A 24970-nucleotide genomic window follows, 5' to 3' on the forward strand; every position below is an offset into this window, starting at 1 on the left:
AATGGGTATAGAAGGAAAGTACCTCAACATAATAAAGACCATATATGAGAAACCCACAACTAATATCATCCTCAATGGTGAAAAACTGAAAGCTATCCCTCTAAGAACAGGAACCAGACAAGGATGCCCACTGTCACCACTCCTATTTAACATAGTACTGAAAGTCCTAGCCAGAGCAATCAGGCAAGAGAAAGAAATAAAAGGGATCCAAATTGGAAAGGAAGAAGTGAAACTGTCACTATTTGCAGATGACATGATTTTATATATAGAAAACCCTAAAGAATCCACCAGAAAACTTTGAGAAGTAATAAACGAATATGGTAAAGTTGCAGGATACAAAATCAACATACAAAAATCAGTTGCATTTCTGTACACTAACAACGAAGTAGCAGAAAGAGAAATTAAGAATACCATCCCATTTACAATTGCAACAAAAAGAATAAAATACCTAGGAATAAACTTAACCAAAGAGGTGAAAGATCTGTACACCGAAAACTATAAAACATTTCTGAAAGAAATCGAAGAAGACACAAAGAAATGGAAAGATATTCCGTGCTCTTGGATTGGAAGAATTAACATAGTTAAGATGTCCATACTTCCTAAAGCCATCTATAGATTCAATGCAATCCCTATCAAAGTTCCAACAACATTTTTCACAGAAATAGAACAAAGAATCCTAAAATTTATATGGAACAACAAAAGACCCCGAATAGCTAAAGGAATCCTGAGAAAAAAGAACAAAGCTGGAGGTATCACACTCCCTGATTTCAAAATATACTACAAAGATATAGTAACCAAAACAGCATGGTACTGGCACAAAAACAGACACGCAGATCAATGGAATAGAATCGAAAGCCCAGAAATAAACCCACACATCTATGGACAGCTAATCTTTGACAAAGGAGCCAAGAACATACAATGGGGAAAAGAAAGTCTCTTCAACAAACGGTGTTGGGAAAACTGGATAGCCACATGCAAAAAAATGAAAGTAGACCCTTACCTTACACCATACACAAAAATTAACTCCAAATGGATTAAAGACTTGAATGTAAGACCTGAAACTGTGAAACTTCTAAAAGAAAACATAGGCAATACACTCTTCGACATGGGTCTTAGCAACATCTTTTCAAACACCACGTCTGACCGGGCAAGAGAAACAATAGAAAAAATAAACAAATGGGACTACATCAAACTAAAAAGCTTCTGCACAGCAAAGGAAACCATCAACAAAACGAAAAGACAACCTAACAATTGGGAGAAGATATTTGCAAACCATACTTCTGATAAGGGCTTAATCTCCAAAACATATAAAGAACTCATGCATCTCACCAACAAAAAAACTACCAACCCAATTAAAAAATGGGCAAAAGACCTGAACAGACATTTCTCCAAAGAAGATATACAGATGGCCAACAGACACATGAAAAGATGTTCAAAATCACTAACTATCAGGGAAATGCAAATCAAAACTACAATGAGATATCACCTCACGCCCGTCTGAATGGCTATAATTAACAAGACAGGAAACAACATGTGTTGGAGAGGATGTGGAGAGAAGGGAACTCTCATACACTGCTGGTGGGAGTGCAAACTGGTGCAGCCACTATGGAAAACAGTATGGAGATTCCTCAAAAAATCAAAGATAGAACTACCATATGATCCAGCTATTCCACTGTTGGGTATTTATCCAAAGAACTTGAAAACACCAATTTGTAAAGGTACATGCACCCCTGTGTTCATTGCAGCGTTATTCACAATAGCCAAGACTTGGAAGCAACCTAAGTGCCCATCAAGGGACGAATGGATAAAGAAGATGTGGTATATATACACAATGGAATACTACTCAGCCATAAGAAACGATGAAATCCAGCCATTTGTGACAACATGGATGGACATTGAGGGTATCATGCAAAGTGAAATAAGTCAGAGGGAGAAGGTCAAATACCGTATGATTTCCTTCATTAAGTAGTAGATAATAACAACAATAAACAAACATAGGGACAGAGATTGGATTGGTGGTTACCAGAGGGGAAGGGGGGAGGGAGGAGGGTGAAAGGGATAATTCGGTACATGTGTGTGGTGATGGGTTGTAATTAGTATTTTGGTGGTGAACATGATGTAATCTATGCAGAAATAGAAGTATAATGATGTACATCTGAAATTTTTACAATGTTATAAACCAATGTTACTGCAATAAACAAAAAATTAAAAAAAAAATTATTCTGTGGCTCAACTAGAAAAAAAAATATCAAAAGATATGTTATACGTTGAAAAGTCTTGTTCGTTTCTCAGTCTCCATCTACCCTGATCCACCTCCACATTTATTTGTGTCATTTTACTACTTTATTGTTTACCTTTCTTAGGTAAATAAAAGTAAATATGATCATATTTTCTTATTTGGGCCCCTGTCTTACAAAACCTAGCATTCTACCTATGTTGTTCTATACTTTATTTCATTTAAAAATATATTCTAGAGATCATTCCACACAAATATATAAATTTTTTCAATCTTTTTTACAGTTGCATAGTATTACATTATATGGGTGAATATATTTTATCCAACTCTTGTTGGTTCCAGTCTTTTGTGTTACAAACAATGCTGTGATGAATAACTTTGTACATGTGCCATCTTGTGTTTGTACAGTTGTTTGTCTAGGATATATATCCTAGATAACTTGGTCAAACCAAACAGCACCTCTAAATTTTAGTAGACATTGAGAAATCCTCAGGATGTCTACTATTTTGTGTCATCACCAATGACATATAAAAATGCCTGTTTTCCCAGAGCCTTAAAAAAAATAAAAGTATAAACTTCTGAATTGCTACCAATGTGGTAGGTGAGAAATTGCATTTCAGTGTAGATTGAATGTGAAATGCTTTTACTAAAAGTATGCTCTGTTATCTTTTCATTGTTAAAGGATTCACTAGTATTATTTCTTTTTCTTTGAAGTACAAGTCCTTGGCCCATTTTTCTATTGGGTTGTTACTATTTTCTTCTTGCGATATTTTTAGGAGCTCTTTATACATAGGAAGATTAGCCTTTATCAGTGACACATTGCAAATATTGTGCTTTGGTTTTACATTTTTCTTTTGACTCTATGACATTTTTTGGCTTGCAGAATTTGTTTGTTTTCAGTTTTCTTGTTGTTACATTTATCAGTCTTTTCTTTTGGGCTTCTGGATGTTGAGTCAGAATTAGAATGGCTCTCCCCACTCTAAGGTTTGTAATGAATTTCTCCCGTATTTTCTTTTAGAACTTCTACTCTCTTTTGTATTGTTTTTTTCTTTTAGATATTTAAATCTCTGATTCATTTAGAATTTATCCTGATGTCAATGGATGTATGAATCAAATTTACAGTCCAAGTTACTATTCAGTTGTCCCAACACCATGTATGGAGAGTCCATTTGTACCCCTTTGTTGATTTGAGGGCCACCTTTGTCATATGCTACATTCCAAAAAGTTTTGGGCTCTCCTTCTGGACTTTCTCATAGCTGTGGTGCTTTATCTAATGCCTACTTTCCCACTAGACTCTAAGCTGCATGAGGGTGACCACTGTGTCTGTTTTGTTCTGCCTGTGTCCTCAGAGCTTGGAACAGCCCCTGGCACATAACGGTGCTCACATGCATTTGTTGTAGTATTTAAGAATATTTATGAAGTTCTAGGAGAATGTGTCCCTTTTTTCCATAAGTAGGTTTAAAGATAATTTAACATTTTTAATTTAATAACAAATATTTTACAGAGCCCAAAAATAAAGAAATGGGTGGTAGACAATATACAGCATTATGTGCCTCATGTGAGGTACATAGCAGTTTCTCTTAAGCAAAATGTTAATTTATTTTAACCAAAAACATTTGATTCAATCCATATGTTAATAAGAGTCAAAGAATATTGGAACAAAACACTTCTATCAAGCACAAATAAGATAAAATCAATTTTTATATACAGTAGACACTGGAACTTTGCAGATGCAATGTTCATTTCATTCTTTCATCCATTTCTAAGTAACCCTGGAGGTCCAAAATTTCTAATAAGTTGCAATTTTTCTAGTCAGCATGATTTTGAAGTGGAAGCAAATCACCTAGCTCAAATCTGAGCCTAGCCCATCTGCTTTCCAATGCAACTTTACTATTCTCTTGTTGATGTTTGACTTCACTTAATCCCCGCAACAATTATACCAAGTAGAGCACTCTCTCCTTTTTACAGACGAGCAAACTCAGATAATTATATACTATAGGTAGCAAAGAATTTGGGGATTTGCAAAGATCTCAGGATATATTTTTTTCAAATGTCAAAAATCTACTGTATTTAAAAAGTGCAGCATTCCATTGTAGAATTATTTATACATTCAAATAATTTTATTTCATTCTTCATTGGCAAAGCAGCAGCATGAGAAGCAAAATACCATGCGATTTCAATAGTATGCAAACACATCTCAAAAATCAGACGTCTACGAAACAGTAAATAGCTAACTAAATGTTAAATAGTAGCAACATACTGAATAACAGTTTTACTGGTATAAAAAATAAAAGCCCAAGATATCACTGTTCTATTTGTCAACTGATGCTACATTTCCCCATTCCTTATTATTGGGATAACTATTATATGTATGTATATACATATGTACATGTGGCATTTTTTTCCTTTTTTTTTTAAAGGCATTGAATTTAAAATTCTTTATTCTATGCAAAGCAAACTCTTTAAGAATAAAAGATTTCATGATAGACACCTTACTATACTGGTCAAAGAAATGAACATAGGACTGGAATAAAAAAGACCTAGACTTAACCCAGTTGTTAACATGAATTCACTGTATTGTTACACCAAATGAATTTGTACAAGTCACACAGCTTCTCTGGTTATCTGATACACCTGCAAAATGAAAGGAATTCGCAATAACATCCCTAATATCCATTCAGACTTTAGATAATCTAAAATCCTATAGTTCTATGATCTGTCTCTAAACACAACACTCTTGGACTATCCAGATGCCAATTTTAAATGACTACATTTACCAAAGAGAAGAGATAAAATGGTATCTTAATTTGGATAGCTATGACAGACTTTGCAAATGAAAAACTAACTACTGAGTGAAACTGAAAGAATTCTGCAAAATAACCTTCTAGTTGATGAGAATATCCCAGGTCTGTGGCATGTAGCAATTCTATAGATAGCATTTCAGCTGAACAAAAAAATCATTTGATTCTCCAAAACAGAGAAAATCAATAAATCTAATTTTTCCATGGAAGTTGTATATTTTTTGTACCAAGTGTTAAATTGCTATATCCTAATGGTCTGAAAAATACATTACTGTTAAACAGTATAAATCTACTCAGTGCCTAAATAGTAATGATAAAAGTTAACTCCACTGACATTATGATGTTGCATAGAGTTCTTGGAATCTAAAAGTTTAGCTCCACTGGCATGTGCAGTCTATAGGCTCCTGGAGAGTGTGCAGGATTTCAGTGCCATTTCCTGAGCAATACAGTGGCACAGTCAAGTTGCGCACTCCATGTTCACGACAACACTTGCAGAATCTTAGATGGCTCTCAATATTTATGTTATATATGGTAGCTGATGGGCATTTTCCATCACAAGATGCAACATTTATCTGTAAGGAGAAACAGGGAGAAAAAAGTCTTAAAATTTTTAAAAACTGGTTATTTGATTCTACTAAGGAGTCAAATGAAAGCAAGGCTTTCTTCCTTATCACTTCAACTCTCAAGCTTCTGTATCGCAAAAGTTGTAAAAAATACTAGGTTGAAACTTAGTAACCCGTATAAGTCAAAGAGGTGTCCCATGGTGATACCTAAGACAGCAATGCTCACATAACTCAAAGTATGAAATGTGCACAAGGAACTAGACAGGTATATGGAATATATTGATCACAATCTAATGATTCTATTGTAACCTATATTATATCATCACTCAAGTAGACTATAGAATTGGATAGGCCATATTAAGGGGGTGAAGTTAGAACTAGGACTACTTTTGCTGAGTAAAATTGCATAGTTAAGAAAATATGTAGTCAAATATATTTAAGCTTAATTTCTGTCTCTCTGGATTGCAGTTATCATTCAGAACTGTTGATTATTTATGCTAAGAATAATTCACAGTTCTTCACAAACAGAATATTTTAATATTAGAATATAGGAATAATCTCAAAGTTAAATATTGTAAGTGTTGGAATTTTGTTGGCTTACAAACTTGTTAGTGCTGTGACACATATACTTTTAAAAAGATACATGCCTTTTATGTAACAAAGGATATTTTTCCACTTACAGAGCTTTGACTTATACAGTCCTGTTTCCTTATGATTGATTTAATGATCACTTTCTGGCATATTCTTTCTTCTCGTTTGCCTGATAAAATATGGAATGCATTTGTTCATCAAAAGGCCCGTGTCAAATTGTTTCTTAATTCAATTAAACATATAAATATATTTAAAATTGAAAATTTATATATTTATATAAAATATATTCCTATATTAGGAGATATTTAAAATTTCACTCATATTTTATGTTCAATATTTATTTTCACCTTCTAAATAGATTTTCTCTTATATTTTCTAGCTTTATACTCATCTCTTTTATCTTCTTGTCCTAGAATGGTTATCATAATCATAAATCAAAAATATTCCACACATGCAGTAATTCTAACATCAACCTGTGTGTGATGTATAGATAAATAGATAAAATATATATTTAAAATTCCAAAAATACAAAATAATTTTTAGAATGAACCATAGTATGTAGAAGTAAATATACATGTACATAATTGAGGCATCTGTACATATATGCATAAATCTATTTTAAAATTAAAAACTGATAGATTCAAAACCACATTGTCTTCACGGGTATTAATATAAAATCATGCATGAATGTAACTGAATTATTTATCAACCATGTTGAAATGTATGGATGAGTCAGATTACACTTGATTTTATGGCTCTGAAATGATCTCTTATGATTTCAAACGAAAAAACTTTGTATTAATTAATGATATATTAATATGCCTCTGTGTATGATGGATTATCCTTTGATATATATTTAATGCTGTATGATAGTGGATGTAACCTCTGAATCAGGATGCAACAGACCAAGGTTCTTAGTTCACTGTTACTAACTTGCTCTGTCGCTTTAGGAAAGCCACTGAAACATTCTTCTGAGTTTCCTTGTTTGCAAAAGACTAGAATTAGATCTCCAATTTTCAGATGAGTTTAGCCACAAAATCTTTATTTAAATAAATGCTTATATGAAATCCCTACATGTAAGATATATAAAAGTTAAGCTACTCTGGTTGAAGCAGAGACAAGTAGCAAAGATTGCCTGAAATTAAACTGTCCTTGTCAAGGTCACCCATGACCTCCAAATTGCTAAATTCAAAGGTCACCAAATTCATCTCGTTCGTGGCTCCTCCTCCGTCTCCCATGCTTGTTCTTTCTCTTTTTGCTGACCTGGCACTAGAGTGTGACCCGAGGCTCAGTGTTGGTGATGAAAGGTAGGCTATTTTGTACCTTATGTTGCTTTCACTCCATGGTTACTTCATTAGCCCTCTATTCTCATGTAAGTTTAAGAGGAAGGAAATCATCTCTAACATGACCCATAAGGTGCCTTACCCTCTTCTTTCAATCACCTTCATCCCTGTGCTATACCCGGACTTTGCTATTTCCTCCACTTTGAATACTCTTCACTCTTCCTGACTGGCTTCCCAAGGATATTCAGTCTCTACTCAAATGACACCTCATCACAGAGGCATTCTCTAACCATCCACTCAAATGAGCAATCCAGTTCCTCTCACTCTCCATCCCTTTTATTCTGCACTATTTTTCTTTATACCACTCATCACTGCCTGACATAATAGTACGTATTTATGTATTTATTGTTTCTTCCCCTTCTTGATAATATGCACTGTGCATGCAGATATTGTTTCATTCACTATTATAGTCCCAGTGCCAAAAAGGGTGTCTGGTATGTGAGAGGCACTCGATAAAAATCTGTTTAATTCATTCAATGAATGAAACTGGGACAGCATAAATTTATTGTTAGTTAGCTGAATTTGTTTGTACTAAGAGCCATTTCCTATTCATTCCCCAGAGACTTTATTGTAACACATTTTGTTTAGCACAGCACCTGCCATAGTATCCAACATCTACAGTCTCTCCGATACAGCCTGGTCACTTGTAAGCAAAGACTGCAGACAACGGTTCTGTGATGCCAAAGCAGAAACTACTTCACAAGTTCTTACAAGTCCGTTAAGAGAAACTGAGGTGGCTTGTTATTATCCTGCAACTTCAAAGAGCTTGGCAAAATTGAAAGATCCTGGAGCCAGGCACTGGAGAAGCCTAAATCTATTACTGACTTGTGAGATAACTCTTCTGAGGCTACATTCCCTCACCTGTGGGGGAAACCATATCTACCTTCCAGAACTGTGGTGAAGATTAGTTGTCGTACTGCCTGCAATGGTCTTAATAGTGTTGATGTGTGGCAGGCAATACATGGTAGTAATATGGTCAGTCACACAGGTCTTCCCCTGTTTGCCCTCGGATAACATAAATGCACTCACTTCTCTAATAATTAACATGGGGCTACAGAATCCAAGGTCTTAATATTGCAATATGATTCTATTCCTATATCTTATACCTACAGAAGAGTCTAGACTTCAGGAAGCAGAAGAAAAAAGAAATGAGATCATAAAAATATAAACTTTCTCAGATTCTGGAGCCTAAATTTCATTCCTTAAGTTCCTGATACAATGACTATTTGATACATATTAGTTTACATTTGATTCAGAGAATATTGAATAAAAATTGCTTCTTTCTAATGAGCAGAAAATTTTTAATTAGTGTGTGTCTGCGAGCCGTAGAAATTAAAAATGCACAAGTGGTATTCTATTATCCACAAAAGTCCCAGCAAGATAACTGTTATGGGTTGAATTGCGTCTTCCAAATATTCCTATGTACCTCAGAATGTTACCTTATTTGGAGACAGGGTCTTTTCAGAGGTAATCAAGTGAAAATGAGGTCATTAGGGTGGGCCCTAATCCAATATGACCGATGTCCTTCTGACTGGAAATTTGGAAACATATAACCATATGAGGAGAACACCATGTGAACATGAAGACGGCCATCTACAAGCCAAGGACAGAGGCCTGGAGCAGACCCTTCCCTCACAGCCCTCAGAAGGAACAAACCCTGCCAACATCTTTGTTTTAGATTTCTAACCTCCAGAACTGTGAGACAATAAATATCTCTTAAGTCATCCAGTTTGTGGTACTTTGTTATGGCAGCCCCAGAAAACTAATACAATAACAAATCAGACATCAGGCCATCTTATGTTGAACATTTTTGCTTGCTGTGTGTGTGTATGTATGTGCTGGATTTGGCTTTTCACACCTCATGTAAATCAAACCTCTGTCGTAGTAGCCCCGCCACTGATCAACAGACCTCATCAGTCAGCCTCTGTCCTCTCCTAAAACTTATGCTGGTGATGCTCCAGAATATCACCAGTGGTTAACAAACAGGCTGTGAAATCAGGCCTGGAGTGGAATCCATACCTCACAAGAGGTATGACTTGGATAGTTACTTAGCCCCTCTAAGCTGAGAATCAGGATAAAGGCAGAACCTATTTCATTGGAATTTTGTGAGAAATAGTGTGTAGAAAACTTAGGACAGTTCCTGATTTATAAGCTGTTATTATGTTCAATAATATATATTATAATTACGTTGTATCAATATTTTAATATATTTTAATATTCTGTTCAATATGACTAACAACTTTAAATAGACAAGATCATTCATACATATTTATGTGATTTAGCCCTTCATGAAAAGAAGTTCAGAAATCTTACTTGAGAGCCATGATAATTCGTATCTAAGAATCCAACCCTACATTATGGCATTATTAACCTGAACTGTATTGTACTCTTTTTTCCTGAAAGCTTCTCTAAACAATTTTAAAATTACTGTATGCCAAATTTCCTAAAACTTCTACTTTTATTTTGACATAAATTCATAAACACTTTAAAAAGCAAAAACAAAAGTTGTTGCATGAATATCCCTCTATTCTATTCCAGTCCTTAAAAATTATTAAAAATTACTGTGAAATAAACCTTATAATTCAAATTAATACAAAATATATTGCATGCACGTAGTTTTATCAAAATAATTATGAGAAGTTTTATATATAAGATTTGAATACAATTCACTAAATTGGCATTTCTCTGATGTATTATAGAGAACCACGGACTTGTTCAAATAGGTCTGGAAAATACTGTCCTTACTGGAGTCACAATGCCCTTCTCATCACAACCCACTTTGTGTAGTTCAGCGTGTTCCAAGCACATTTGAGTATAGGGCACTTTTAAACTTAAAACCTATTAAAATCCTATTCAATACATTTTGGGAAATGCGACAATAAAGAAATTTCTAATACATAAATTAAGATTAATCTAAATTAAAAATACTTTACTCATATTCCTGTAGATAAAGACTAATTACAAAATAATCAACTACATGACACAAAAACATTTAAATAATGTTCATAAAATTTGTTTCCCTCCTTGCATCATAGGAACTGAATTTTATAGAACCATAATCACAATGAGCAATTAAAACTAATCTATCAAGTTAATGGATATAATGTGTCCTCACTTACAGATCTTGCAACAGCCTTCCTTATAAAGCTTTACAACCCCTTCATTCTAGGAAGAGAGAAGGAATAAAGTCAAAAATCACAGAGTTCGTTTATTTCCTCTGAAACCAGAAATAGAAAAACTAACTTTCTCAATATTTTTATTAAATGTCACAAAATCTTTATAGGAAAATGATTGGAATTTAACTATTTCTAATAAGAATTTCTTTGTTTTTAAAATTAGGAGCAGATATTTTGTTTAAAATTTGATCTCTTCATTAGTAATATGAAAAAGAGTGCAAAAAGATTAACTTACTTAAAAGAACATATTTTAAATACCACAAAAAATTTCTTACCAAAACAAAGTACTAATAGGCACACTAAATAGAGGCCATTATATTTTTTAAATTCCTCAGAATAATAAAAACTACTCTAGACTGAGTTTCCTGAATATAACCAAGTGCTAAAATGATGTATATTTTTCCGTAATATTTTATTATTCAAAAAAATTCCCAACTTCAGAATGACTCTTGCTAAAGACTAAATTAAGGAAATTTTATTGATTGTCTTTTGGAATTCTTACAGTAGGTTGCTAATTGCTTTTAGTGACTTGCCAATTGCAATTCAAATAAAAGAATAATTTACTCTATAAAAATGAATCTGTGAAATAAGATGATGTCTAAGATTCTTCCCAGAGCTGAAATTCTATTACTTTAGTACATATGACATCTATCTAACCAGCTTGCTAGCCAGCCATCATCATTAAAAGGGCACATCTCAGGAAAAAAAAATCAATGAGACCATGCTATTTCTCTACATTTAATAAAAACTGCCTCACACAACACAACAAAGCTCAATTTTCATTAGGGATTATTTCCTAAATAATTAAAGCTACAAGGAATGTTTTTTAAAAAATTGTATCACTTTCAAAAATCTACTTTCCCAGTGGACTCTTCTCTGAGAGGACAGGGAATTGGGAGAGCAGAGCTAAGGGATCGGTAACGCTGTGGACTGTGCTGAGTTCCACAGTGGCATGTGCTCAGAGAAGCTACGACAGATTTCACTCAGGTCAGCACGCATTGAAGAGTGAAAGCCATCGTAAATCTGGCTGCGTGTCTTAGAAAGGGAAAATTGGCCAAGCTCTGATTGATTAGTTTATCAATCCAAATTGAAAGAAAGGCTAGGTCTGCTATCAAATGATTTTTCAATAATTCTTTGGTCTATATATTAAAAGCCCAGAGACAGCATAATATCCATTCAGGGAGAGTCAAAATTATTTGGAACACCACATACAACTCAAAATGGCAACATGAGGAAGTATAATAGAGCTTTTATGTATACACAAAAATAAAACATTCACCAAAATAAATAAGCCACAGTGTATGTATGTATGACCTTGGAAAACATATTAATGTGTATTTTCTAAATTATATTTAATACTAAATATTCTTAGACATAAAAAAGTACAAACCATGTTGCATTCAGTCTCATTAAAAGGAGGACAGACCATACTGTAGCTCAGAATCATTGTCCCTTCATCAGTCTTAACACATTCATAAGTGGTGCAATTATAGTGCCAGGTACTCCCCCCCTAAAAATAAAAGAGAAATGTATGATTTTGTTTATTAAAATCTGCTGTATTTCTTACGTAGAATATTTCCTATGCTACTGAATCAAAAGTCGTCAAGATGCAGAGAGCTGCTTATGACATAAAATGTTCATCTAGAAATGCCCCCAAATTTATCTAAAATGATTAAAAATGCATATTTTTGTAAGGTGTGTGTGTTTGGTTTCATACTGGAACTGAGATGTTAATGTGAAATGAAGCAATAGAGAGGAACAAAGCAAATAGGTATCTGTTTCCACTACAAAATTAATTATCTAATTTGGCCAAGTGTCAAAGGTCTTGCTCTAATATTCCCTCACTAATTATAAAACAACAGATCATATTACTTAAGACACCTCCTTTCTTGAAGTTTGTTTATTCTTCCTTCTACTCCCCTGTCACTGAAAAATTAAAAAGTCTTTGGATGATAGTGATTATTAACTTGTGCTTCTAGTTTTGTATGCCTTATGGTTATTTAAAAACCTATTCTTATTCTTTTAACAAATTTTTAAACATAATAACTGTTTGTTTCATTCCTGATTTCAGAATTCCTATTTAGAAATAAAGTCAGCTGAAAATAATTATGTGAATTATTGAGCAGTAATTGTTGATCTACATTTTTATTTTATAACTTGCATTTTTAAATGCTAGTCAAATCCTGGCTTGAAGACTCCTTATGGACCAGTAAAGAATTTTGACAAACTTTCTTTTCTCTAGCTTCTGTTTTAATTTATGAATATCTTCAGACCTTCTATGAACTTCAATTGGAAAAGATCTACAAGTCCAGGTCTACCAGAAGATAAAATATTCAAATTCAAATAGTAATTCTAATATTCAATTCGAATAGTACTATTTTTATCTGAAATAGAAAATTAGTTGTTCCATAAAAATTATATTTCTAGATACCTTGATGTATATTTACCTATATTGCATACTTGCTGTGTTCTCAAAAAATATTCAGAACATAATTTAATCTTTTATTCAAATTTCAGGGATATCACTGTGAATACTAATTATATACACCAATGGTTCCTGGCTTATTGACATAGACTTTATGTTGCCCTGTTACTAAAATCTCCAAATTACTGTATTTTTTCAAGTAGTCTCTGATTTCTCTCACTGACACCTACGGGTCCTCATCATTTTATGTTTCCTTTTTCAAGACTCTTTCTTTAAAAAATATATTATAAAACAGATAAATAATATCAACAACACTGTTTAAATCAGTAACACTACTCTGCACATAATTGTAAAACAATAGGCTATGGCACAAGAAGATAATTGTTCATCTTATTTAATAAAATGTACAGGATTGGAGAAATCTGTTTTTCTTTTGGGAATATGAGTAATACCATGTAAGTAAGAACACCAGAAATAAGACCTCCAGATAACTAAACTACTAATGGAAAAAAATTAAGGATAGCAAAATAAATTGGAACTAGCTTCAGGTGATGTAAATTATAAACAGAATTTGTGACCCTCCTAAATCTGATGACATCACTAACAACTGCACTAAAATTATAAAGTTCCATTCTCTTATTCTAGGGAAGGAGTAGGTCAGTCTGCAACCTGTATAGAGTTATTATGAGATAATGGGAGAATTCTGAATAACTTTATTGTTTTAGGTGGAAAGATGTGGTATAACATTAATGACTTTTAGAATCTTATTTTTTTTAATTGTCAAATATTCTAAAATTTTTCTCTTATCCACTTAAATCTTCAATACCTGAAACAATTAAGTGCTAACATCTTGAGTTTCAGATTTCTATTAAAATGCTTCATTTCAAATGAGTGAAAAAAATAATATTGTTCTTTTCCTTTGTAATGATTAGAAATTGGCATTTCTCAAAGCCCATTCCTCACATCTGGAAAAAAAGTGAGGCTCTATGATAAAATAAGTTTGAGAAATGAGTTAAACATGTTTCTTTACAACAGGAATTATTGGATACTTTACAATGTAACTGTGTCTTGTGTGTTGTCAGTATGTTGTATATGGGTGTGTTTATTGTATGTAGAACTCCGTGTGTGTGGCATTTTTCAAATTTATTTGACTTGAGAACATCTTCTTCAGAGAGTAGGACAGAGAGCTGCCCTCCAAGGAACACATTTTAGGAAATAAGGAATTCAAACCTCATATATAACTGATGTTCCATTTTCCATTTGAAATTTGCAGGATATATTTTTGCAGGTACCACAACAATCATAGTCACTTGGAGATGGAGTGTATACCTGGTGCTGTGTATAATGAAAATACATTAAATTAGCTACGCAACAATGCCAATATTTTTAATGAATTAGTTCTGGAAGTGCTTCTCGTAACTATATGCTCTCTCAGAACACCTGTAAGCATTTCTAAGGTTGAATTTGAGGCACTTCAAATAATAATTGACTTTATATGGCTATATTAGAAGTGAAATAGATGTTACCCTTTACACCTTCCAGCCAAGATTCATCAAGCAGGTGTAACAACCTTAGCTCAAACAAGCTGTAATAATAAGACTCCTGAAGCTCAAGGTCATACTCAGGAAAAGGAAAATCTGCATAATATAGATATATTACACTTTAGTAGATTATTGAAGAACTATTTGAGTATATATTTTTACCTCATGGAATATTCACTAGTTCAAATTCTATAGCTGCCATTTTAAGATTGATTAACTTTCAACAGAACGACTTATAAAGAATACTTACAACATCACATTCTTTTGAACAATTCACCACTGTAAAATTCAGAGTGTGAAAGCCTGTATGGTTATCCTTTTCTTCCAGACATTCTATTGTATAACAAAAGTCCCCTTCCAAATACTTTATGATAGATGGGCCAGGATTCAATACTGATAATTCTTGAAATACACACACATCATCCTTTTCTAAGAAAAAAAATAGTCAACGAGAAAGTACCATATTGAGGATTTTATTATCAATCACTGAAACTTATATTTAAGTCTATGTTTTCATTATGATGTGCAAATTTTTCAAAACCAATGAAGAGCTTCACCTTTATATATTGTTAATAACTCAACAATTTATTTAATAATGAACGCAGAACATTTATACCTTAACATACAATAAGAAATTAATCTGTAAACTCAACTGCTGTTAACTGTTTGACCTTCCTCCAAAAGCTATACTTTATGGCAGATTCCAGAATTTTAGACCCAAGAGATCGTCAAGCTGCTTGCTGTTCCCTCTTCTGGAAACATAACATGACAATTTTGGGGAGTGCATATAGATGGAGGCAAAATCTAAATCAATAGTAGTAAGTCTCTTCATAATGGGACTGTGTAACATTTTATGGTTGTTAATTGTTATTTTGAGAGAAAATTTTCAATTTTATTGTGCTGCAAAAAAATAGTCATGTAAATCATACTTCCTGATGAAGGTAGCTGATATAATGTGCTGGCATATCTTTAAATGTGGCATATTAAGGTAGGCTAGAATAGTGGTGATGATTCAGCTTGGAAGCTCTTTGTGCCTCAGCAACACTGAATTTAGGCCTTCTTTCACACAAAAATACAAAAGTTTCAAGCTGTTGAACAAAAGTTTGATTTTCTATTAACCTACGAATACTTAATATGAAGATTTGTTATTTCATAGAAAAATCAACTCTATGCTTTGCAATGTTAACATCAACAATAATAAAACAATGAGCAAAAAAATCTCACTTTTAGATGTTGTCTACTTTTTAAAAATTAAATATTATTTAAATATATTAAAAGGAACTCTAGCATCAACTTTAGATTCTGTGAAGCCTCTGAAAAATATATTCATTTTTCTGCCCTATTATCAAATTTCTTAGAACATTTAGAGATATTACAAAAAGAAAACTGAAAAATAATAGTACATTTTTACACTCAAAACTGGCGAATGGGGAGCCGGCCCGGCGGCATAGTGGTTAAGTTCACGCACACCACTTTGACGGCCTGGGGTTCGCGGGTTTGGATCCTGGGCGCAGACCTACACCCCTCATCGAGCCATTCTGTGGTGGCATCCCACGTACAAAAACATAGAGGATTATTAGCACAGATGTTAGCTCAGGGCCAATCTTTTTCACCAAAAAAAAAGGAAAAAAAAAACTGGTGAATGGCTTAAAATGTGTAATACATCGTGTGTGTGTATGTGTGTGTGTGTGTGTGTGAGAGAGAGAGAGAGAGAGGAATATTGGCCCTGAGCTAACATCTGTTGCCAATCTTCCTCTTTTTGCTTGAGGAAGATGGCCCCTGAGCTAACATCTGTGCCAATCTTTCTCTACTTTGTATATGGGACACGGCCAGAGTGTGGCTTGATGAGAGGTACGTAGGTCCGCACCTGGATCTGAACCCAGGCCGCCAAACCAGAACATGCAAACTTAACTACTATGCCACGTGGCTGGCCCTGTAATACAAATACATCTTAAAAAAATCATTTTTAATTTGTTAATAATGAACAGATACCAATAATATGCATTATCATTTAAAAGTTACAAAAAGCATAGTTACCACAGAGATACTGTACACATCCACAATCACTCTGAAAGTTATGGTCTATTGCAGTAAATTCTCCCTATTAGAAAGATATTATTATTATAGGACATATCATATGGCTTATTATATGACAATTGTAAAAAAGAAAAACACACCATATAACATCTACTGAGTTCCCTACCACACAGGCAAACACCCTGCAGGGTCTTAATAAATATTTGACAGTGAACAGTCCTGGATTAACCAAGTGATCATTTAATTAGTAGCCCATGGAAAAACTTCACAATAAACAATCTGATTCTGGATCACTCCATCTCTCTAAACTTTAATTTCCTTATCTATTAAATGATTAAAAGTGGGTAAGATAATCTAAAGATCTTAATCATAAACGGTTAGTCCTAACTAAAATTATATTGTCTCATTCTGAGCTTCTAGTGGGAAATTGGAAATAAGAGAACACTTGCTAACTCTAGAAACTTCGCTTGGTGGAAATATTCTTGATCTGCTCTACAGAGGTGGTCCAGGACTCTCATGTCTGCATCCGAGCAAGGCTACTACAGCATATAAAACAAGAGCAGAAGAGTATAGTACAGTGATTAATAGCACAGACTCAGGGATGAGAATGCCCTTGTGCCAATCTTGGCTCTGTTATCCACTAGCTGTGTCATCTAGGACAGGTTACTTAGCCAGTCTGTTCCTCACTTCCTCATCCATAAAATGGGGATAATAATACTGCCTACCTCTTGGGAATGTTGAGAGAAATAAATAGGTCAATATATGTAAAGATCTTAAAATAGGGCTGACACACAGAAAGTACTATATAACCTTTAGCTGTTAGTAAATTGTTGTCATGACCAATGCTTAAACTTTGCCCTTTAGGAATGGGATAGATTTCTCTCAAGTGTAGAACCAGGCTTAAAGTTTCAAGAATTGCATTAAAACATCAACTTTTCCTGGATGTGTTTAATTTTCATACAACATCAGTAATAAAATTAATTTGATTTGATGCCAAAAAACGATTCAAATAAATTCATAGTAATATATAAAAGGCACTTTTCCCTGGAAACTAATAATATCTTATTTTTTATAGTGCTTTACGAGTTGTAAAGTAGTTTCATAAACATTAACTCAGTTTGATATTTTAGGACTTTTAGTCATTACACAATTCCAATGAGATTGGAAATAAAATGTTAGAAATATGGAGTTAGGGCCGGCCCTGTGGCTTAGCGGTTAGGTGCGCACGCTCCGCTGCTGGCGGCCCAGGTTCGGATCCTGTGCGCGCACCGACACACCACTTCTCCAGCCATGCTGAGGCCGCGTCCCACATACAGCAACTAGAAGGATGTGCAGCTATGACATACAACTATCTACTGGGGCTTTGGGGGGAAAATAAATAAAATCTTTAAAAAAAAATAAAAGAAATATGGAGTTAAAAACTAATAATAAATCAAATTCTCCTGCTGCATAGCTACTCGAAAAGATTAGATAAGGAGGTATCAGGCTCACACTAACTCTTTTAAGTCCCTTACCCATGTATTTTTCAATAGTTAAAGCCACAATGCCCACTGTGTCCTCTCAAGCTTAGGCTTAAATCTTTTATTCCTCCCTTCTGTACTTATTTGAGATCTAATCCACATATTTAGTTGCACTTTTATTCTCATAAGTACCCAAATTCACCTAGAGGAAATATCTCCTTGATTGTTCTGCCAATACTTAATATTACATCAAATAGAGTGGTATTTTTTACTCTCAAGCAGGCATCCCTCTTATTTAAAGTCAGTAGCAAAATCACCTTAAGTGGTTTCCACTTTTTGCTATTATGAATAGTGCTACTATGAATATTCATGTACAATCATTTGTGTGCACATATGTTTCCATTTCTCATGTGTATATACCCGGGAGAGGAATTGCTGGGTCATATGGTAACTCTACATTTAACCTTTTGAGTAACTACCAGGTTGTTTTTCAAAGCAGCTGCACCATTTTACATTCCCGCCAGCAGTGTATGAGGTTTCCAGTTTCTCCACATACTTGCCAACATGTACTATTGTCTGACTTTTTAGTGAGTGTGAAGTAACATCTCATTGTAGTTTCAATTTTCATTTAACTGATAGCTAATGATGTTAAGGATCTTTTCATGTGCTATTGGCCATTGTATAACTTTATTTGGATAAATGTCTAGGTATATATTATTATTATTTAACAGTAAAGAGGAATGAAGTACTGATATATGCTACAACACAATGAACCCTGAAAACTTTATGTTCAGTGAAAGGAATTACAAAATCCACATATTACATGATCCCATTTAAATGAAATATTCAGAATAGGCAAATCTATAGAGATAAAAAGTAGATTAGTGATTTTCCAGGGCTGGGGAAATTGGAGGGAAATAAGGAGTGACTGCTAGTAAGTACAGAGTTTCTTTCCAGGGTGATGAAATTGTTCTAAAATTGATTGTGTTGATGGTTGCACAATTCTGTGAACATAATAAAAACCATTGACTTGTACACTTTAATTGGTTGAATTGTATGATGTGTAAGTTATATTTCAACAAAGCCGTTACTAAAAAAACGATACTGCAAAGGCCTAACATAAACTGTTTAGGTTGAAATACATTTGTTGTCTATGTGAATAAACTCACGTGATTTCAAAATATATACCGTCTTAGACACCGAAACAAACATTTAGCCATCATTCAGAGTGAGTACTCAGGAACAACCGTCAGGTCAATGTTTGTGTAGGACAATGAATGTTAAAACTAAATTATCATGCACGGGTGGTCAAATATGTTCAGGTAAGATGTTCAAGGATATTGAAGCTACTACTTATGTTTTGTATGCCTAGCACAGTGCTAATATAGAATATAATAGGCACTCAATAAATGCTTGCAACATTGAGTGATGTCAAATTTTGATTCATAATTAATATTCAGACCTTAAAAGTTGGTTGAGCTGGAAATAAACTAGATGGATCAGCATCTAGCACAAATGTTGGGGAGGGAGAAGAACAGGGAAAGGTAGAATGATAGAAACTTACCAAAAGAAAAAAAAAACAGGAAAAGGAAGGGACAGAAAGAATTGATTGGTTGATTGGTGGTCAGCCCAAGACAGGCATTAAAGGTACTCACACACACAAAAAAGGCAGAGTTAAGGTAACAACCACACCAAGGTAAAGCAGTGAACATAGAGGCTTCTACCCAAAGAAGCCTCAAAGGACGCAAAACGAAGGAGGCACAAAATCCCATAGGAGAAGGGGCTAGGTTTATATTGTGTTGGAAGTTACTGAGATGCCTCAAGATGCTGTGTTACTCACTTCAGGCCAACAGGGGAGCTCTGAAGGAGGCTGGGGACAAGTGAAATCCCAGGGTCTCTCCCTGAGCTGCTCCTCGGGACATCAGAGTATTTGTTCAAGGACCCAGTACTCTTGGACTTTTAGTGTGCAAGCCTTGTAACTGTAAAGGATTTTTAGATCTCTCTCTCTCTCTCACACACACACACACACACACACACATTTGTAAAATATGTTACAAAGGGCCAAAGTCTTCTATTTTGCCTCCTAAATTCAATCTCTCCCCTTTCTCTTCTATACAGACCTCACTATACCCATAGTCTTCATTCATGAATGGCTGTACTAGTCTCTTGCTGATCTCCTGCCCTCTAATGTTTTATTGCCCTTACCCTGCTACACAAGAATAGCCACATCTTCTCCCTCAAATGTCATTTTCATCATAATTCTCATCCTGTGTAAGACCCTTTCCATCTCCTGTCATATTAAATCTGCACTGAGCTCCTTAGGGTAGGACTGTGCTTTTTCAAGTGGCTGGCACCATGACCACACATGATTGGTTTTCAACAAATGTTGGTTGAATGAATAACTGAAAAGAATAAATGAGTAAATCAAATCTCAATTCCTCACCCTTGTCTTTAACGCCCTCCACAATTCAACAATTTGTATAGTTCTTTGTCTTTCATTTTTCCTCCTCCAGTTAGCTCTTTCTCAAGGCAAGAGAGTCCTGTCCGAACCAGTTCAGCTTCTTTCATCCATTATTCTTAACTTGACTATCACTTTCTTCCAAACTTTTCTTGATGCTCACCTTCCCTAGAAAGTTCTCCATGATGATCTCCACCTTGTGGTTAACATTCTGAGTGTTGTGTTTATTTTGTAATAATAATTACAGCTAATAGTTATTGAGCCCTTTCTATGTGTCAGGTACTAAGTATTTAATTTATATTAATTTATTTCATTCCTATAATTTGGGTATTGTTATTATTTTTGTATTACAGATGAAGAAAGTAAGGCACAGCTGAAGAGAGGCAACATCAGGAATAGAAACAAGGCAGTCTCCACTTGCTTTTGTTCTTGTTTCAACTTCTGTCTTGCCTATACTTTGTAGGGGAAATGAAAGAGTTAAGGCAGAGTAGAAATAACTAAGGACACAAACACACACATACACAAAACAACCCTTAGTTTGAGTCCTACAGACCTCAGTCAATCATTTACTCTCTCTAGGACTCAATTTCCTTATTTATAAAATGAGCTAAAACAACTACTTTGTGAAGATTCAATGAGATGATACACTAAACATGTTATGTAAACTATGAAGGACTTGAGAAAAATATAATATCATAATTCTACTCTTTTTGTAAGTGTGTATATAGTGCACACAACATAATCAAATGAGAGAATTTTTATGAAAGTTATTTAAACATTCTATGCAAATCATAGATGATAACTCATCATAGAGTAGACATTGGATTAATGCTTTAAGATACAAGTTATTTATTTGACATGAAGGAGCTGTACATGATTAATGTATACAACTTGATGAAATTGGAGATAAGTATACATCCATGAAACCATCACCACGATCTATGCCATAAATCTATCCATCACCTCCAAAAGCTTCCTCCCACCCTCATTTATTATTATTATTGTTTGATAAGAACACAATGTAATATCTACCCTCTTAGCAAATTTTTAAGTATACAATACAGTATTGCTAACTATAGGCTCTATGCTGTACAGTAGATCTCTAGGACTTATACATCTTACATCACCAAAACTTTGTACCCTACTGTTTAAACAAAACAATGGCATCCTAAGAGGGGATCTATTATTTTAAAAAGTGCCTCATTTATTCCCCAAAATATAGCTTTGACCTGGAGAGTCTGAATGAGCTCTCCAAGGATACACATTGTTTAAGATGGAAAAGAAAAAAAAATATCTTTGTGAAAGCAAACATGCCTTCTCTTACAGATAGGGCCAAGTATCTTTCTCAAGCCTTATAGGCATATCATGAAGGTAAATATTGAAAGAAAATAAAGCATCACGGGCTGCATCTAATGATTAGATAAGTGACACTAGAGTCATAATTATTATTTCTAAAAATTAAACCTTTGCAATGTCTCTAGGTTCGCGTTTGTAGATAACTCTTAAGAAGCTGCAGACAGTTACGTGTTTAGATCCCCTCCCCTCCACAGCAGGTGCATTGTTCGCGCACTTTCTTAAAGAATCGCTGGCGGCACCTTTCAATATTGAGATAATATTTTTTCAATGTTTTGTTTCATTTTAAGACCAGTGGACTTAAGTAGATATGAAACTAGTAGATTTAGTTACCAGCAGAAAAAAATACCATATTGCACTTTCCTATCTCAAGGAAAATATAAAAGGTTGATGGCTCCCTAATACCAGAGCACATTGTTTTCATCTACTTCAGTACAATTTAATGAGAATAATTCCATTAACTTTGAAAAGAATTCAGAAATGAGAGACATAAAGGAAGAATAAACTGTTTTAATTATGACGAATCCATCAAAATATGTGTTCTTACCACTTCACAAGTTGGCATAACCAGGTTTTCACAGCTACATTCTAAAAGGCAAAAATCAGTGTGTTTAAACAGATCAGAATACATAATGTATTGTAATAAAACTTTAAAATATGAAAATTAGTTACCACAATGCCATGTAGGACAACATTGACCAGATACATCTTCTTTCACAAGTTTCATATCTTCTGCACACTTCAGTAGTGGCTTAGGACAAAGATTTGGCTCACAAACTAAATAGAAAAATTACAAGGGTAAAGATTAACTTCACATAATACCTGGTTCTCCCTACCTAGCATTTAGTTTACTGCCATTACTGATGTAGTACATGGACTCATATCTTCCCAGAGCTGCCTCTCCCAACACCCAATTGCCACGTGTCGATGAGGACAGAACAAACGATACATAAGAAGGTACAACAACAGTAGTAGAACTAGGACAGCTCATCAGGGGAAGAGCCCTCAGAAATGGCAGGAGTGCAAGAAGAGAAAGGAAGTGATAAGGATATAGAGTCACCTGGTTATCTAGAAATTCTAGGATGATGAGAAAAGTCATAGCTAATCTATTTTTAGGAGGTAATGATATTCTTCAAGAAGCACTCTTAGATGTATGAAAACATTATGTATATTTAATATGTATTTAATATGCTAGAATTCAACAAATTTTTAAGGTCTGATGTAACAGTACAACTAAGATGCACTGGGCTTCTTAAACATCGGACACTTCTAAATATTTTAAATTAGTTAAAATATACTTACCACAGTAATACTGAGGACAACAGAAGTGTGTGGTATTAAGATCCACAGTGAGAAACTCCCCATCAGTACATAGTGGAATAGGTTCAGTACAAGATTCACAAACTAAAGATGAAAAAAAGCCAGATCACAGCTGAGCTAAAAACTAATTATTATTTCAGATTACTATACACATGTAAAATTAACATAAAATACGTTATGTTTAATAAAATAGGAAACAAGGAAAATAAGGCTTTAACAGACAGATCTCCTTATTTGGTCATAAAAACAACAATACACCTGAGTATATTGCTTTACGCTGTCTAAGCATAGTGACATGGAAGAACACCATCTTATCAGAATTACAGGGCATTAAGAGTTCTGGAGTAACTTGTTCTTACTAGAATCAAAATATCATTAATTAATTTATTTCTGTCTTCTTAATTCACTACTCTTGATTACTTCAATTTATAGAGGAATAATGTAGTAGACACCTGTCCTCTTGAGCTGTTCAGCATTCCTCTCTCAACTTTGATAACAACATTGAACAACCTTGAGGAAAGGCCCCACCCATGCAGTGGGAGTGACTGTTACAAAGGTGCTTGACTCCTGCCAGGGCTCTGTGTGGAAACAACCCACATTAGATGAATCAGAATCTCTCTATGACATTTGAATCATAAATGGAAGCACACCGGGACAGGAAACGCATCCATTGCTGACTCGATCATCGTTAGTGACTGACACCTAGAGCAGCTGGTTTCTCTTCTTCCAGGGCTTGAATGATCTGCTTCATCTTGATCCTACAAAATCTTGATCCCTAAATCCTTCCAATAATTGGTTTGCTTAAGCTAACCAGGATCAATCAGTTTTTGCCACTTGTAGTCAAAGAACCTTGTATGGTATAAAGAAATGTGTTTTGATTTTCCTAAATACATCTAAAACCTACAATAATAACCAAGCAATCTTTGCTATGATAATTCACTTGAAATGGAAAATAGAAAGTTCTCTATTTTTCAATGTCCAGTTCATCAGACAGAATATATAGTTCCATATACAGTCATTTCCCAGACACCCTTCATTTCTACTGTTCTTTTTTGAGATCATCATACCTCACCCATGATATACAGGAAATAAAATTTTATAGAGGTCCTATAATGTCTTAGCAGAGTCCGTTATTCTAGTTGGTTCTTCAAGGAAAGCTAGGGCTAAATTTTTCTCCAAAAAGAACTAGGTGCTAGCGTTATTAAAGAAAAAAACAACTTGATTATATTATCTTGATCATGTCTTGACTGATATAGTCTTTGTTGATAGGAGAAAGTAGTAATAATTGTAATAATTGTTGAGTCATTTAAAATGCTGTACTTTCTTTCCTACCGTTCTTATTCAGTGGAATTCCTATAACAGCAGAATATTGGTTACCATCAGTCCCATGAATTTCACATCAAATAAGATTTTCCCCTACATCTTCCCTCTTCTCTCAAGAAATTGTCTCACAGAACACTCACCACAGAGAGGAGAAAAACAGCAAGGCTCGTCCTGCTGAACTTGAATCATGAATTGGTCTTCTCTGCATTCTGGTATTGAAATAATGGGGCATTTGAATCGGTCACATTCTGCAGAAACACAAAGACACTTGAAAATTTGTATAGAGTGAGATGATAAAATAAATGAAATAGTGTGGTTTAGCTCTCTTTGAATATATAAATTT

At 34.2% G+C, this 24970-nt stretch overlaps 1 protein-coding gene across 3 annotated transcripts in view; it reads right to left on the bottom strand.

Moving 5' to 3' along the window:
- Positions 1 to 5245: 5245 nt before the first annotated feature.
- The window catches only part of OTOGL (otogelin like), a 136260-nt gene continuing 116535 nt past the window's right edge, over positions 5246 to 24970 (bottom strand). For all 3 annotated transcript variants that reach the window (XM_087448603.1, XM_087448602.1, XM_004417902.3), the window contains 11 exons: positions 24768 to 24875; positions 23287 to 23388; positions 22657 to 22761; positions 22532 to 22572; positions 16714 to 16777; positions 14927 to 15105; positions 14366 to 14470; positions 12101 to 12220; positions 10654 to 10699; positions 6281 to 6360; positions 5246 to 5609 (listed from right to left, as the gene is read on the bottom strand). In XM_087448603.1, coding sequence (XP_087304729.1) covers positions 5409 to 5609; positions 6281 to 6360; positions 10654 to 10699; positions 12101 to 12220; positions 14366 to 14470; positions 14927 to 15105; positions 16714 to 16777; positions 22532 to 22572; positions 22657 to 22761; positions 23287 to 23388; positions 24768 to 24875 — 1151 coding nt within the window. In that variant the 3' untranslated portion in view covers positions 5246 to 5408. The remainder of the gene's footprint in view (positions 5610 to 6280; positions 6361 to 10653; positions 10700 to 12100; positions 12221 to 14365; positions 14471 to 14926; positions 15106 to 16713; positions 16778 to 22531; positions 22573 to 22656; positions 22762 to 23286; positions 23389 to 24767; positions 24876 to 24970) is intronic.

Source organism: Ceratotherium simum, chromosome 25 (genome assembly GCF_057802395.1).
Source record: "Ceratotherium simum simum isolate JZ-2026a chromosome 25, ASM5780239v1, whole genome shotgun sequence".
In the NCBI taxonomy this organism is placed as follows: domain Eukaryota; kingdom Metazoa; phylum Chordata; class Mammalia; order Perissodactyla; family Rhinocerotidae; genus Ceratotherium; species Ceratotherium simum.